This window comes from Thalassophryne amazonica, chromosome 4 (genome assembly GCF_902500255.1).
Source record: "Thalassophryne amazonica chromosome 4, fThaAma1.1, whole genome shotgun sequence".
NCBI classification, from domain to species: Eukaryota; Metazoa; Chordata; class Actinopteri; order Batrachoidiformes; family Batrachoididae; genus Thalassophryne; species Thalassophryne amazonica.
This window is the reverse complement of record NC_047106.1, coordinates 96,717,482-96,732,795: the sequence shown is the minus strand read 5'-3', so window position 1 is coordinate 96,732,795 and position 15,314 is coordinate 96,717,482. Positions and strand designations below refer to the sequence as shown.

Genomic DNA, 15,314 nt, shown 5'->3' with positions numbered 1-15,314 from the left:
ACATGGGCGTGTATGGCTGCCAACAGAACAGGGTCACTGGTGTTTAATGATGATGTGACTGCTGATGGAAGTAACATAATGAATTCTGCAATGTATAGAACCATAGTATCTGCTCAGATTCAGATATGCTGCCCAACTGATAGCATGGAGCTTGACTTTGCAGATGTATTATAACCCAAAACATACTGCCAGAGTAAAGGCACCTTGACACTTGCACAAGTTTGATCTCTGCACTGGCACGCAGTCTTGAACAGTCTTGAACTCGTCGTGAACATTGTGCAACCTATTCGAAAACACTGCGTGTCATTGCGCACAGGGCATCTGAAAATGAAATTAGACTATGAAGAGATGCTACATATATAATAAAGATAACTTTACAGATACATTATCTAACTCATAAGAAGGAATGAAAATGCAACTGTTTTTCCAGTCCATTACTATATATATATATATATATATATATATATATATATTAATATATATATATATATATATATATATATATATATATATATAAAATTACCTTTGAGACAAGATTACAAATGCATTCTCCACCATACAATGAGCAAGAGACAACCTGCAGTTGTAGATAATTTGTCTGTGATTCTGGGAGCAATGAGACAATGGTTTCATCAACCAACCTCTGAGAGCAAATGCATCATTGGCTACGAAATGATTATTTTATATAGCGTGATGTCTAGCGGGACAAAGCGGGACGCATTGGCACAGCGAATTGCACGTGGTGAGGGATCAAATTCGTGCAAATATCAAAGTGGCTTAACACAAGAAATTCTCAAATCAAAGAAATGTATGTTTTGAACTGTTCAAAATCCAGGAGGGGCGTGTGTGACTCCCTACAATCAAGCAAATTCACTTGCAATTACCATTCACACCCAGTCACAGCCCAGTGAGATAGTACTTTAAGAAAAAGGTTGGCAGAGTTTGCATTTTATTGTGATTTGATTTTTCTGATTTTTTTGATTTTTTTTTTTTTTTTTTTTTTTGACCCTTAACTCACCTTCTGATGACTTTGGTTGGCGGTGATGGTGACATCACAGAAAAAGTTAGAGAGATTTTTTTTTCTTAAATATTGTGAAAGACTTACAAGATGATGTAAATGTGTGGTAAGTGGTAGTATGTCAGCATGACTTTGTCTGCCTTCATCCTGCAAGTCTAACACACTGTAGTGGAGCCATCTGACCAACAGAAAACACACATCCATATATAAATGTACACATAGAATCACACACAGTTTCTCATTCACACATGCTCATACTCCCATATGAACTCATAATCATGCGGTAAAACAGGCTGTTGGGCCATAATAGAAATCATTAGTTTGTATGTTCTGCCTTACCTGTGTGTGTGTGTGTGTGTGTGTGTGTGTGTGTGTGTGTGTGTGTGTGTGTGTGTGTGTGTGAGTGAGAGACAGAGTGTGTGTGTGTGTGTGTGTGTGTGTGTGTGTGTGTGATATGTACTGGGGTGGAGATAGCTCTTGACCAGTGTGGTTCACTCAGTGAAAGGAAGATTGCCCTGATAGACAAGAACCGTGACCTCTATATAACCTTTGTACAACAGCTCAGACGAGACCCAAAAATTTGCAAAATTGGTAAGCCCTTGCTTTGCCATTTGCGTGGTAGCTCTCCTTTCTTTTATGTACTTTAAAAATATTTCATAATTTAACTATTACAACATGTTATAAAATTATAAAAGTGGAGCATGACTGTGTGTGTGTTCTGGCCTGCAGGAAGTATGGTTCACAGTATGGCGTGGAATGATGCAGTAAGCATTTTGTGTGGTATCCAAGACAACCAATTCAGTGTATGGTACTACCCAGGTGCTGTCTTCACTGACAAGCAGCTGCTACAAAAGACATTGTACATAAAAGATGACAGGTAAAGATGCTCACTCATTGCCTCACTTTTAGACTGGGATTTTATTGTGAAGTTGAATGTGTAATCATATTGCAGGTAATTATATGCATCCATTAATAGCTCCAGAAACCAACAGATGGGGCCATTATAAGGCAAGGTCAGACTAGTGTTCATAGTGTCACCAGGATATATAGAGATTTGCATGTTGGGAAAAGGCTGCAATGTTGTAGAGGAGTCAACCTCCCCCGAGGCCAGGTTCAAATCCTAGGTCTCTGAGGCCAAGGCCAAGACCAGAGTCGCAGATCGAACCGTCCGCCTCTAAAAATTGGTCCTCCCTGTCTCCACTGTGCATGCATCATTTTGAAGCTCTGAGACAGAGTCTCTTCACCCAAGTGTGCATGACAACTTTACATGACAAGGTGGGGTAGTGGCCAAGTGGTTAATGCGCTTGGTTTCAGTGCAGAAGGTTCCGGGTTCAAATCCCACCCCTGCCGCATTTCTCCATGTAATGTGGAGTTGCGTCAGGAAGGGCATCCGGCATAAAACCTGTGCCAATTCAACATGCAGATCCATCTTGGATTTGCTGTGGCGACCCCGAGTGCAAACAAGGGAGCAGCCTAAGGGACTTACTTACATGACAAGGTAAAGTCAGTTTTACGCAGAAATGAGGCCATTTTAAGCAGAAACGAGAGGATACTTGGTGACGCTTTGAAATGACCGACACGCAGTAGCTAGTATAGGTGCGGCACTCTGATCTCTTCCTCCTTCTTTTCTGATGAAATAATGCTGAATTTATGTGGAAATGATTGTTGTACAAAAGATTCAGATATCTGTCGCTGAGATAGATGATGACTGAAGTGCAGTTTTAAGCAGAAACGAGGTGATAATCAGTGCACCACAGCTAATGACGCATGCACAGTGAAAGCAGAGCGGACTGATTTTTAGGGGGAACCGTTCGGTCTGTGACACCGGTCATAACAACTTGAGGCTGAGGCCACAGCATCCAAGGCCAAGGCCGAGGCTGAGTATTGTACGAAGTCTGTCGTAGTTGCCACAGCCCATTCCTGTACTAGACTCACAAAAATTCAGTAAGGTTTATCTTCTATTATACATTCCAAATCTAAGGTGAAACTCTACTAGTGTATACTAAAGTACTCCTAAATATAAAAAAAAATGGAAAAAAGAGGATGAAAGAAGGGATTTTCAAGCCACAGCCAAATGAGTGTTGGGAAGGTGTCGTAGCACGGACCCACAACAGGGGGCGCAAATGAACGGACAATAAGTAAGCCAAAAGGTAACAATTTAATGTTGTGATATTACACAACGAAACGTGTCTTAATGTTCACAGTCAATAAACACCAGGTGACGTGTGGGCAGGCTCGAAGATAGAAGACGCCCGACGAGAGAGAAGCCGCGTCCCACACGGCCTCCACCACCAACGGCCTGAAGAACACCGGAGCCGCCAAGTCCCGAGTCCCCAGGTGGCCTCTGTCTTCGGCTGTCGACCCTGGTACTGCTGGCAGAAAACAGAAAGATGATGTGTGAGTGTGAGTCCGCACACTCAGTAATTAACAGTCCAGACACCGTTAGGAGGGAGCACCTCCACCTCCAAATCACACACACTCGTGCAGCTCCTGATCAACCACTTATCTGGGACGGGGTGCGAGGTGAAGCCGTCACTGTCACACCAAACGCCAATCCTCCAGACAAGGAAAGCACCAGGAAAACGGCTGCAACAGAAGTTCAGATTACTATTCAACGTATAAGTCAGCAGAGAAAATTACCTTAGTACTGGTAGTCGATTTCTCGGCGGGGAGGTGGAGTTGCAGTCCGGCTTATATGGTGGTGTAGATGAGTGACAGCTGGAGTAATGAGTGACAGCTGTCACCTCCTCTGGGTCTGGCGCCCTCTCGTGCTTGGAGCCCGCACTCCAAGCAGGGCGCCCTCTGGTGGTAGTGGGCCAGCAGTACCTCCTCTTCAGCGGCCCACACAACAATGAGTCTTATACAGTATAATAGTAGCATGGGGCGAGGATCACGACTTTGTGAACAACTGCATGAAAAAATAGCCCAACAGTTTAAGAACAATGTTTCTCAGCATTCAATTGCAACAAATTTAGGGATTCCGTCATCTACAGTCCATAATATAATCAGAAAATTCAGACAATTTGGAGAACTTTCTACACGTAAGCAGCAAGGCCGAAAACCAACACTCAATGCCCGTGACCTTCGATCCCTCAGGCGGCACTGCATTAAAAACCAACATCATTGTGTAAAGGATCTTACCGCGTGGGCTCAGGAACACTTCAGAAAACCATTGCCAGTTAACACAGTTCGCCACTACATCTACAAGTGCGAGTTAAAACTCTACCATGCAAAGCAAAAGCCATACATCAACAACATCCAGAAACACCGCTGCCTTCTCTGGACCCAAGCTCATTTGAAATGGACAGACACAAAGTGGAAAAGTGTGCTATGGTCTGATGAGTCCACATTTCAAATTGTTTTTGGAAATCATGGACGTCGTGTCCTCTGGACAAAAGAGGGAAAAGACCATCCAGATTGTTACCAGCGCTAAGTTCAAAAGCCAGCATCTGTGATGGTATGGGGTGTGTTAGCGCCCATGGCATGGACAACTTACACATCTGTGATGGCACATCAATGCTGAAAGGTACATCTAGGTTTTGGAGCAACACATGCTGCCATCCAAGCAACGTCTTTTTCAGGGACGTCCATGCTTATTTCAGCAAGACAATGCCAAGCCACATTCTGCACGTGTTACAACAGTGTGGCTTCGTAGTAAAAGAGTGCGGGTACTAGACTGGCCTGCCTGCAGTCCAGACCTGTCACCCATTGAAAAAGTGCAACGCATTATGAAGCGCAAAATATGACAGCGGAGACCCCGGACTGTTGAACAACTGAAGTTATACATCAAGCAAGCATGGGAAGGAATTCCACCTACAAAGCTTCAACAGTTAGTGTCTTCAGTTCCCAAACGCTTATTGAGTGTTGTTAGAAGGAAAGGTGATGTAACACAGTGTTAAACATACCACTCTCCCAACTTTTTTGAAACATGTTGCAGGCATCTTGTCTTTGTGGTGTATTCAGTTGAATATAGGTTGAAGAGGATTTGCAAATCATTGTTGTATTCTGTTTTTATTTACATTTTACACAACGTCCCAACTTCATTGGAATTGGGGTTGTACTTAAACTCCTCCACTTGGGACAGTAACTTTCCCCTGACCCAGAGGGTCAAGCTACTATTTTCCAACAGGACCTTGGACTCAGATTTGGAGGTGCTGATTCTCATCCCAGTCACTTCACACTCTACCTCAAAGCTGCTCACTGTCCATTGGAGGTCACCACCTGATGAAGCCAGCAGAACTACATCATCTGCCCAAAGCAGAGATGGAACTCTGAGGTCACCAAACTGGACACCCTCCGGTCCCTGACTGCATCTTGAAATCCCGTCCATGAACATCATGAACAGGATTGGTGACAAGGGACAGCCCTAGCAGAGTCCAACACCCACCGGAAACAGGTCTGAGAATGCAGACACAGCTTCTATTTTGATCATATATAGACCGGATCGCACGTTTCAGTGAACCCAGCGAACCCGCCAGGGCTGCCCTTTGTCACCGGTTCTGTTCATTATCTTTATGGACACAGCCAGGGTGTAGAGGGGGTCTGGTTTGGGAACCACAGAATCTCGACTCTGCTGTTTGAGGACATATGGTTCTGTTGGCTTCGTCAAATCAGGACCTTCAGCGTGCACTGGGGCGGTTTGCAGCCGAGTGTGAAGCATCCAGGATGAAAATCAGCACCTCCAAATCCGAGGCCATGGTTCTCGACTGGAAAAAGGTGCTTTTCCCTCTTCAGGTCGATGGAGTGTCCTTGCCTCAAGTAGAGGAGTTTAAGTATCTTGGGGTCTTGTTCACGAGTGAGGGATGGATGGAGTGTGAGATCGACAGATGGATTGGTGCAGCATCTGCATTGATGCGGTCGCTGTATCGGACCGTCGTGGTGAAGAGAGAGCAGAGTAGGGGGCAAAGCTCTCGATTTACCAGCTGAGTAGGGGGGCAAAGCTCTCGATTTACCAATCGATCTATGTTCCGATCATCACCTATGGTCATGAGATTTGGCTCATGGCCGAAAGAACGAGATTGCGAGTACAAGCGGCCAACATGAGTTTCCTCCGCAGGATGGCTGGGTGCTCCCTTAGAGGTAGGGTGAGGAGTTCGGTCACTCGGGAGGAGCTCGGAGCCGAGCCACTGCTCCTCCACATCGAAAGGAGCCAGTTGAGGTGGCTCAGGCATCTTTTCCGGATGCCCCCTGGACGCCTTGCTGGAGAGGTGTTCCGGGCACGTACCATCGGGAGGAGGCCCCGGGGAAGACCCAGGACACGCTGGAGGGACTACGTCTCTCTTGACTGGCTTGTAAACTCAAGGGGAAAAAAATCAGCTGATAGTGATAATTTTGATATGTCTTTGATTAAAAATGTTATTGATTGTATTGTTAAACCTTTTACGTATATTTGCAAATTTAAACCGCTATTTAAATCCAGAGACAAACATGTCTTCTCAAATTATAGACCAATCTCACTCCTGCCACAATTTTCCAAAATTTTGGAAAAGGTATTTCTAAGGAGGTTATATGAGTTCATAACTAAACATCACATACTTAGCGAACAGCAATATTGTTTTTTTTTAGAAAGAATCGCACTACTTCACTGGCTGTAATTGATTTTGTTGAACAGATTGCAAATGCAATTGAAAATAAGCAATATACTGTTGGGTTTTTTTTTTTTATTTGAAGAAGGCATTTCATACTATAGACCATACTGTGCTATTGGACAAACTGCAGAGGTATGGTATCAGGGGATTGGCATATGATTGGATAGTTAGCTATTTATACAATAGATATCAGTGTGTACATATTGGTGGGACATATTCTGAACTCATGAAAATTACTTGTGGGGTGTCCCAGGGTTCAGTTCTAGGGCCGTTGTTGTTTCTTCTGTATATTAATGACATATGTTTGGTTTCCAGGTCCGTCAGTTGTATTTTGTTTGCTGATGATACGACTGTGTTTTGTAGTGGGGATCACTTGGGACAGACCTTGGACAAAGGTTTAAATCATCACAGTACGACACTGGCATGAGAAATGCTCCTGGATCAGAAAAACTACAGAGGGACTTGCTTTAAAACACTTCATTTCCAGCCACAAATTAAAGTATTTTCAGACGTCATTTTCAAAAATCAGGAGCTTTATGTGGTTTCATGTCCGTCTGTGATGGTGAATTGGACTGAAATGAACAGATCAGATTTTTTTCTGTGTGTGAATGAAACAGTCGATCTGCATGAGGACTGCAGCTTTCAGCCAATCAGTGGCTAGCATTAATGGACATATTTATACTTATGAGTAAATGACAAGAAACATGTGGCAACAATCACATAACTTACCTACAACTTACTGTATGCCCCGTATAAATTGAGTCACACACTGGCATGCATTGAAAATTTTCAGCATGCCCAAATTTTTTTGAGGAGCTCAGCTTATTAGGATGTACATCAAATAAATAAATGGACTGCATTTATATAGCGCTTTTCCATCTGCATCAGATGCTCAAAGCACTTTACACATCAATGTCTCACATTCACCCCAAAGTGAGGCTGCTTACATGCAAGGCACCCACTACACACCGGGAGCAACTAGGGGATTAAGGACCTTGCCCAAGGGCCCTTAGTGATCTTTCAATCAGGCTGGGATTTGAACTGAGGATCCTCTGGTCTCAAGACCAATGCTTTAACCACTAGACCATCACCTCCCCCAACAAATATCAGCGAGCTTCAGTGTTTCAACATGCTTCAGCATGCTCTTACCTTATAAAAAACTGACCCTTAACTTATACAATTGACATATGTTGATTAAATCATCAAGATGTGACAGGGCCTTAAAGAGGTGGTCCTCTGTTCCACAACCATGACAGAATGCACAGTGCTCCTCCTGAAACTGATGTGCAACTAATGGTCTAAGTCTCCTCTCTAGTACCATGGCCTAGGCTTTCCCAAGGAGACTGAGAAGTGTGATTCCTCTATAATGGGAGCTCTCTAGTCCCCTTTTTTAAAGATGGGGACCACCACCCCAGTTTGCCAAGCCAGAGGTACTGTCCCCGATTTCCATGCAACATTGTGTTAGTGTGTCAATCATAGCAGCCTCTCAACATCCAGAGACTTCAGCAACTCATGATAAATCTCATTTGTCCTTGGACTCTTACCACAGAGCAGCATTTTCACTACCTCGTAACTTCTGCTTGGGTAACGGCACCAGATCTGGCCAAGTCTTCCATCCCTGCCTCCTCGACAGAGGGCATGTCAGAGGGGTTGAGGAGATCCTCAAAGTGTTCTTTCCATGGCCTGACAATATCCTCAGTGCAGTTTAGCAGCTCTCTGACCCTGCTGATCACATCCTGGGCTGAGAACTGCTTCCCTTTCTTGAGGCACATGGCAGTTCACCAGAACCGCTTTAAGGCTGACTGAAAGTGATTTTCTATGGTCTCTCCAAACTCCTCCCATGCCAGGGTTTTTGCTTCAGTTACCACTGAGGCGGTAGTCCTTCTGGCCTTCCAGCTCTTGTCCACTGACAAGGACTTTAGAGTCAGTAAGTGAAGACATAATTAAGAATAAACAATTTGTTTGTAATGACGGAGCGTTAGCAGTGCAAACTGGATTGTGATGACTGGTTGGGGCAGTCAGCAGCTGGCCACTGCGGCACTTGAATTAAACACCTGATTGCCCCCCATGCTGGCCAGTGATTTTCAAGTCAGGTGGAACAATCATTGATGGCCTGACGTCACTCCCATCACCTGGTAGGAAGTAAACGGTACAAAATTGGGTTAAAATACGTGGCCTCAAAACGGCATTGGCTTATTCTTTGAGGGCATACGATGTCGAGGCCAATGCCTAAACTGATTTTTTTCCAAACTTCTTAGTTTAAGATGTTTAAACTCATAAAATTATGTATAGTTAGAGGTGTGGTTACTTTGAGTAACAATGGCTTAGCCTAGCCACTCCACCTCTCGTAGCTTCTGATTGTAACTCAGAGTCCACTCAATGTGGTTGCTAGCTGTTATGGTGTTCTGTGTCTGTCATTTTGGAGTATTTTATTACAAACACCTGGAATAATATGGCTTTTTATGTGGTGAATCGCCCGAACAGATCAGCTAAGATATCCCTGCTGTAATATTTGCGTAGAGTGAAATTTTTGCAATATTTAATGTTGTACACTAACAGTGTTAGCACTTTTAGCAGCTGTTGGTACTCATCTACCTCAGCCACCTCTACCTCCTTGTAACCGCACTATTCTACTGGGTTCCCTCTCATTGATGCATGTACACAGTCTTACTCTGACTGACTTTCATTCCCCTTCTCTGTAGGCCGTATCTTAACCCCTCCAGGTTAGTCTCAGCTCACTCTCTACTGTCACTACAGATCACAATGTCATCTGCAAACATCATTGTCCATGGAGACTCCTGTGTGATCATATCCATCAACCTGGCATCACAATTACAAACAAGAAAGGGTGTCTCTGTTTATCTCCCCCGCCCCAGATCGGGGGGAGAAGTTGTCCAAGGATATCTTACCCCGCCCTGGATATCTTACCCCCCCCACCCTGGATATCTACCCCCCAACCCACCCCTGTAAAGCTAGTGTGCTGTAGTATTATCACCCATTTCATCCTACCCAGATTTATATAAGACTGACAAAGTGAATAACAGCAGTATTACTATATGTCTCAAAGATGTGGTCTTGCCCTGGACTGTAGGCCATTTGATACAAAACCTATTCCCATTTTGAATGCCTATCTACTTTACTTTGTGGATGCATAAAGGTTGGTTAAAGAAGCAAGATCCTCTATTCTGAAGTGACTGACCACTCATTTGTGTGAATTCTCTCAATTCACATCAGTAATTTATTCCTGGTCATGTATTATCTGACCATCCCATGTAAGGATGGAGTGGGGAGTAAGATATCCTGACCTGGGTTGCTACATCATTGTTTAATACTGCCAAGGTTATGTTGGGCTGACTTTAGTGATATATTGTTCAGAATTCATGATATTGGGTGGGGTCATCCTGGTCACAATATCTTACCTCCCACCCCATCATGGACAGATGTTCTATAATATTTCAGGGTGCCAATCAGGTCCATATATTTGTGGAGTATTTGGAAGGGGGATAAGATAATTCAGAAGAGGAAATATTGCTATTGTGGATAGCTATAGATGGATACAGAAGGAATACCAATATCGTTCACTGTCGATCAAACTGTGCTTCATCTGTGACCACAAGACGCCCATGAGAAACAGAGTTTAAAGGTTGCTCTATCCTGATTGGGCCTTGTCAAGGTTTGGGTAAGCTTTAATCAGTGCTTCCCTGTTGGAATGTTGGCTTTCTGGGGGATGATATCCTGGGGGGATGAGATATGAGGGGGAAGCAATACTGTTACACAGGGACTCGACCGATCCGGTCTGGAAATTCGGTTTGTAATTTGAATGGTTATTTTGGCTTTTTATGCTGGATGCCCTTCTGGACACAACCCTACTCATTTATCATGGCTTGGGACTGGCACTCAGAATGTACTGGCTGCACACCCCATGTGACTGACTTGGCTTATTGTAATTTATCATGGGAAATTAATGCCTCCATTAAACATAGAATTGTATCAGATTACATTGTATCACACTGCATTGAATCGCATAAAATCATTCCTTAATAAAAGCTATTGTCCTTGTGTTGTATTGTAACCCATGTATCTTGATATGTATCATATCATTTTATGAGGGAGAGATGCCCACCTCTGTTAATTACAAACTATTTAGTGAGCTATTTTCAGGAAAACTGAAGATCACAAGAACTGATTTTTGCTGGCTGTTTTATTTATTTATTTTTGTGTTTGCATTTATCTAATCTTAAGTGAGTTCAGCCATCCGCCTCACATTGTAAGCTACGTGGGCACCAAAGTTATTCTGCGCCAAGGAGATGGTTCCCTGGTGTCCAGCACTGTGTCTCCCAACCCTGCCTTCCTTCATGAATACAGCGCCTCTGCTCGCTGGGAAGACGCGCTGCGTCTTTGCTACTTTGCTAAGGTAAGCCTCCACTGTCACTCAGTTAATGACCACAAACTGTCAATTTAAAGTTAGAAATACTTGAATTATTCTTACAGTGCATGTGGTTTGAATATTAAATGTGTGTACAACCTTTTTTCTCTTTTAAATAATGCACAAAAAATCAGAATAATCAATTACAAATTTTTGTCTGTTGGACTTATTAAAAATGAATACAATGTTTTTTGAATAGTCTGTTGATGCGAGTCTGGGCTCACATAATGTGTGTTGTATGCATATGTACTTTACATATGAGAAAGTCTGAAATGAGAAAGTGGTAGAAATGAGAAAGTAGTAACAGGATTTAATTAGCTTTCACTTATCTCAGTGACACTATTTACTGGATTTAGCATCCCTTGACTAAACATAAATACACACATACATTGTATGCTTGTGTGCACTGTATGCATGTTAGCATGCACTCTGAGCATAGCGGGAGACTGTGTCTTTGCTTGGGCCATGATGCAATAACCACAACTTTAGAGAAATGGATGGCTAGTAGAAAGAGGAGGCTGGGATAAATGGGATTAAGGAGATGGAAGAGGGAGGCTTTGGTTTTAAGAGCTTTCTCACTGACCCCACCCCTCTACTTCTGGTAAGAGTTTGGTGGCGCTGTGGCTTTTCCCAGAATCACAGTCATCATTGTCTGTAAGCTATCACCTGAGAAGGACTGATACATACAACAGTTTGCACACAAATAATCCACAATTATGATAGCAGCTATATACTTGTACATAGTGTGCCTACCTTCAAGTCAGGCAAAGTCTGTACTGGTGCTGCGCTTAGGTCCTGCATGGTTATGGTCAATACACAGAGAATTCTTTGCTTTGAATGTAATTTGTAATAAACTTATATAATGTTGTAACCTCACGCGGGGTGATTTTTGTTGCTTCTTGTTGCCAGGAGTGACTTCCGAATAGAGCTGTTTGTCTTCGTGGTGGACAGTGATTAAAGGGGGATTACACAGCGTTGACTCTGTTGTGATGTTTATGAATTTGGTGGTTAAAGTTACGTTTAATGAGTGCAACTGCTACAAATAAAGTAGACACATCTGTTTACATTTGTCGAAGTTGTGTACGGCAAATGTCTATGTTTATATTTGTTTTTGTCTGTGTGGATGCTATGTATACATTTCTGTAGTTTACAGCATAGTATGGTACTGTAATACGGTCTGCATTGGGTTATAAACAGGCTATAATGAGGGATTTGTTAATCGTGTGAGCACAACTCAGTACAGTGTGTCTGTTGTCACATGCTGATGTTACTTTGTTGTATTCTTCATTGTTCACTTGCCAAAATTGATTTAACATGTTGAATAAACTATGTTGGAATTAATGAACAACATTTTGTCAAATAAAATGGTGTGCTGTTTAAGATTCAAGAGTATTGTCATTTCAACCATATGCAAGTACACTACTCATTGTCACAGCATTGCTACAACATTATGGTATTGTTCTGACAATGTTAAAATCTTTGTATTGAGTTTACAGAGATTGTGTTGTGTTTTTATGTTATACCACAAAGTTGTCAGTCAAAAGTCTATGTTGCTACATGAGTTTTTAGTATTGATGATGTTAGAAAGTGACATTGCCACACCCTCATTTTATAGACTTCCAGGAGCATTGCGACAGCACTGTAAGATGACTGGAAAATCTTTACTACAGTTGGGTTTTACTCAAATAATACTCATATGTTGAAAGCCATGTTTATTCACCTTGAAAGCCTTGGGAAATTTTCTGTGTCCCCCCCTAGGGTTGAACCGGAGGACTCTTACACATGACTCAAATGTCTTACTACTGCCCCACAGTGGCTCGCAATAAGGAGAAATGCAAAGTAATTTCATAGAGTTTACAAGGTTGCTACACCATTGCACTTTTACATTATACCAAAATGTTTCCAGCAAATAGTTTTTTAGTATTGGTCTTTCACACATCAGTCAAATATCTTACCACTCCTGCAGATTGGATCTCAATGAGGAGAAATCAGAACTACGTGAAGATGTATAAGTTTGGTGATCTTCAACGCTGTAGTAATGTTGCAGGCAGTCTAGAGAATCAACATCAGCAACATCACTTTCTAACATCATCATTATTTAAAAGTGATGCTGTGACAATGTAGAAAATGTTTACTGTGTACACTGTGGGATAACATATGAATACAACACTAGCACGTTGCCTGTGGGGAGCCATGGGCTCTAGATTGGGTAGTGTTTATAAAACAGGTAGTTTTTTTCAAGGATGGTAATAAATTATACAAAGTTTCTGTAATGATTTGGAATGGCATGTGAGTCCGGAATGTAATCAACGTCCATTGTTCACTATTGTTAGGTAATGTCCGTAATTTCTTCAAAAATATTAGTCCTATTAATGTTACTTTTTGGCGGCGTTCATCCTTGACCCAAAATACATAAGCATACCAAACACCAAATGTCAGCTCTCCTTCTGTTTGTCCATGTTCGAAAGTACACTCATGCATGCACGTACACACGGACGCATACAAGTACACAGAGGCCACTTGGGTTTTAATGTATAGTTAATTTTCCGCTCCCTCCTGGAATCACTCCTCCATCCATTTTTCACTGTTGTTAGCTAATATCCCTAATTTCTCAAAAAATATTAGTCCTATAAACTTTCTGTTTTTGCGGCTCTGTGATCGAAGTCATACACACGCACACATACACAAACAAACAACAGTTTGAAATTTATCCTTTCCTGGTGCGCAGTTACTTAAGAGATAAATATTTGGATTTTGAACTGCGCGCCACTAAAAACCAGAAACTTCCTGGCTGCTTCCGACATTGGAGAAGAAGAGGGAAGTGGCACCACCGCCGGAACCATTATCTTAATAGCCCCATTATTTTATAGATTAATTTATGGATTTTTACAGGCTACTGAGAGCCCCGTTTCCACCGAGTGGTTTGGGTCAGAGCTGCACCATGTTTTTGGTGTCAGAACGGTTCATTTTCGCCGGCAGAATTCTTTTGATTGGCAGGTGGAAGACTGTTATATTGATGAGCGCGTGCACAGTGTCGTGCGGATTCTCTACTCCACATGGAGGTAAAACTGAGCACTTTTTAGATTATTTTATTTTATTGTTTTATGGGATAATTTCGTTGTGTGCAAACTGAGGCGTTATACAGTAGTGTTCAGAATAATAGTAGTGTTATGTGACTAAAAAGATTAATCCAGGTTTTGAGTATATTTCTTATTGTTACATGGGAAACAAGGTACCAGTAGATTCAGTAGATTCTCACAAATCCCACAAGACCAAGCATTCATGATATGCACACTCTTAAGGCTATGAAATTGGGCTATTAGTAAAAAAAAAGTAGAAAAGGGGGTGTTCACAATAATAGTAGTGTGGCATTCAGTCAGTGAGTTTGTCAGTTTTGTGGGACAAACAGGTGTGAATCAGGTGTCCTCTATTTAAGGATGAAGCCAGCACCTGTTGAACATGCTTTTCTCTTTGAAAGCCTGAGGAAAATGGGACGTCCCTCTGTTAAATAAAAGACATGTGCAGAAGAGGTTACAATTTGCCAAAGAACACATCAACTGGCCTAAAGAGAAATGGAGGAATATTTTGTGGACTGATGAGAGTAAAATTGTTCTTTTTGGGGCCAAGGGCCACAGACATTTTGTGAGACAACCCCCAAACTCTGAATTCAAGCCACAGTTCACAGTGAAGACAGTGAAGCATGGTGGTGCAAGCATCATGATATGGGCATGTTTCTCCTACTATGGTATTGGGCCTATATATCGCATACCAGGTATCATGGATCAGTTTGGATATGTCAAAATACTTGAAGAGGTCATGTTGCCTTATGCTGAAGAGGACGTGCCCTTGAAATGAGTGTTTCAACAAGACAATGACCCCAAGCACACTAGTAAATGAGCAAAATCTTGGTTCCAAACCAATAAAATTAATGCCTCGCAGATGTGAAGAAATCATGGAAAAACTGTGGTTATACAACTAAATACTAGTTTAGTAATTCACAGGATTACTAAAAAAGCAGTTTGAACATAATAGTTTTGAGTTTGTAGCGTCAACAGCAGATGCTACTATTATTGTGAACAGCCCCTTTTCTACTTTTTTTTACTAATAGCCCAATTTCATAGCCTTAAGAGTGTGCATATCATGAATGCTTGGTCTTGTTGGATTTGTGAGAATCTACTGAATCTACTGGTACCTTGTTTCCCATGTAACAATAAGAAATATACTCAAAACCTGGATTAATCTTTTTAATCACATAGCACTGCTATTATTCTGAACACTACTG

At 42.1% G+C, this 15,314-nt stretch overlaps 1 protein-coding gene across 1 annotated transcript in view; it reads left to right on the top strand.

Annotated features, from left to right (window-relative positions):
* Positions 1 to 15,314, top strand: part of ift80 (intraflagellar transport 80 homolog (Chlamydomonas)) — a 353,657-nt gene that overhangs the window by 317,259 nt on the left and 21,084 nt on the right. Inside the window, exons 15-17 of the mRNA XM_034168293.1 lie at positions 1,489 to 1,609; positions 1,748 to 1,895; positions 10,849 to 11,020. Coding sequence (XP_034024184.1) covers positions 1,489 to 1,609; positions 1,748 to 1,895; positions 10,849 to 11,020 — 441 coding nt within the window. The remainder of the gene's footprint in view (positions 1 to 1,488; positions 1,610 to 1,747; positions 1,896 to 10,848; positions 11,021 to 15,314) is intronic.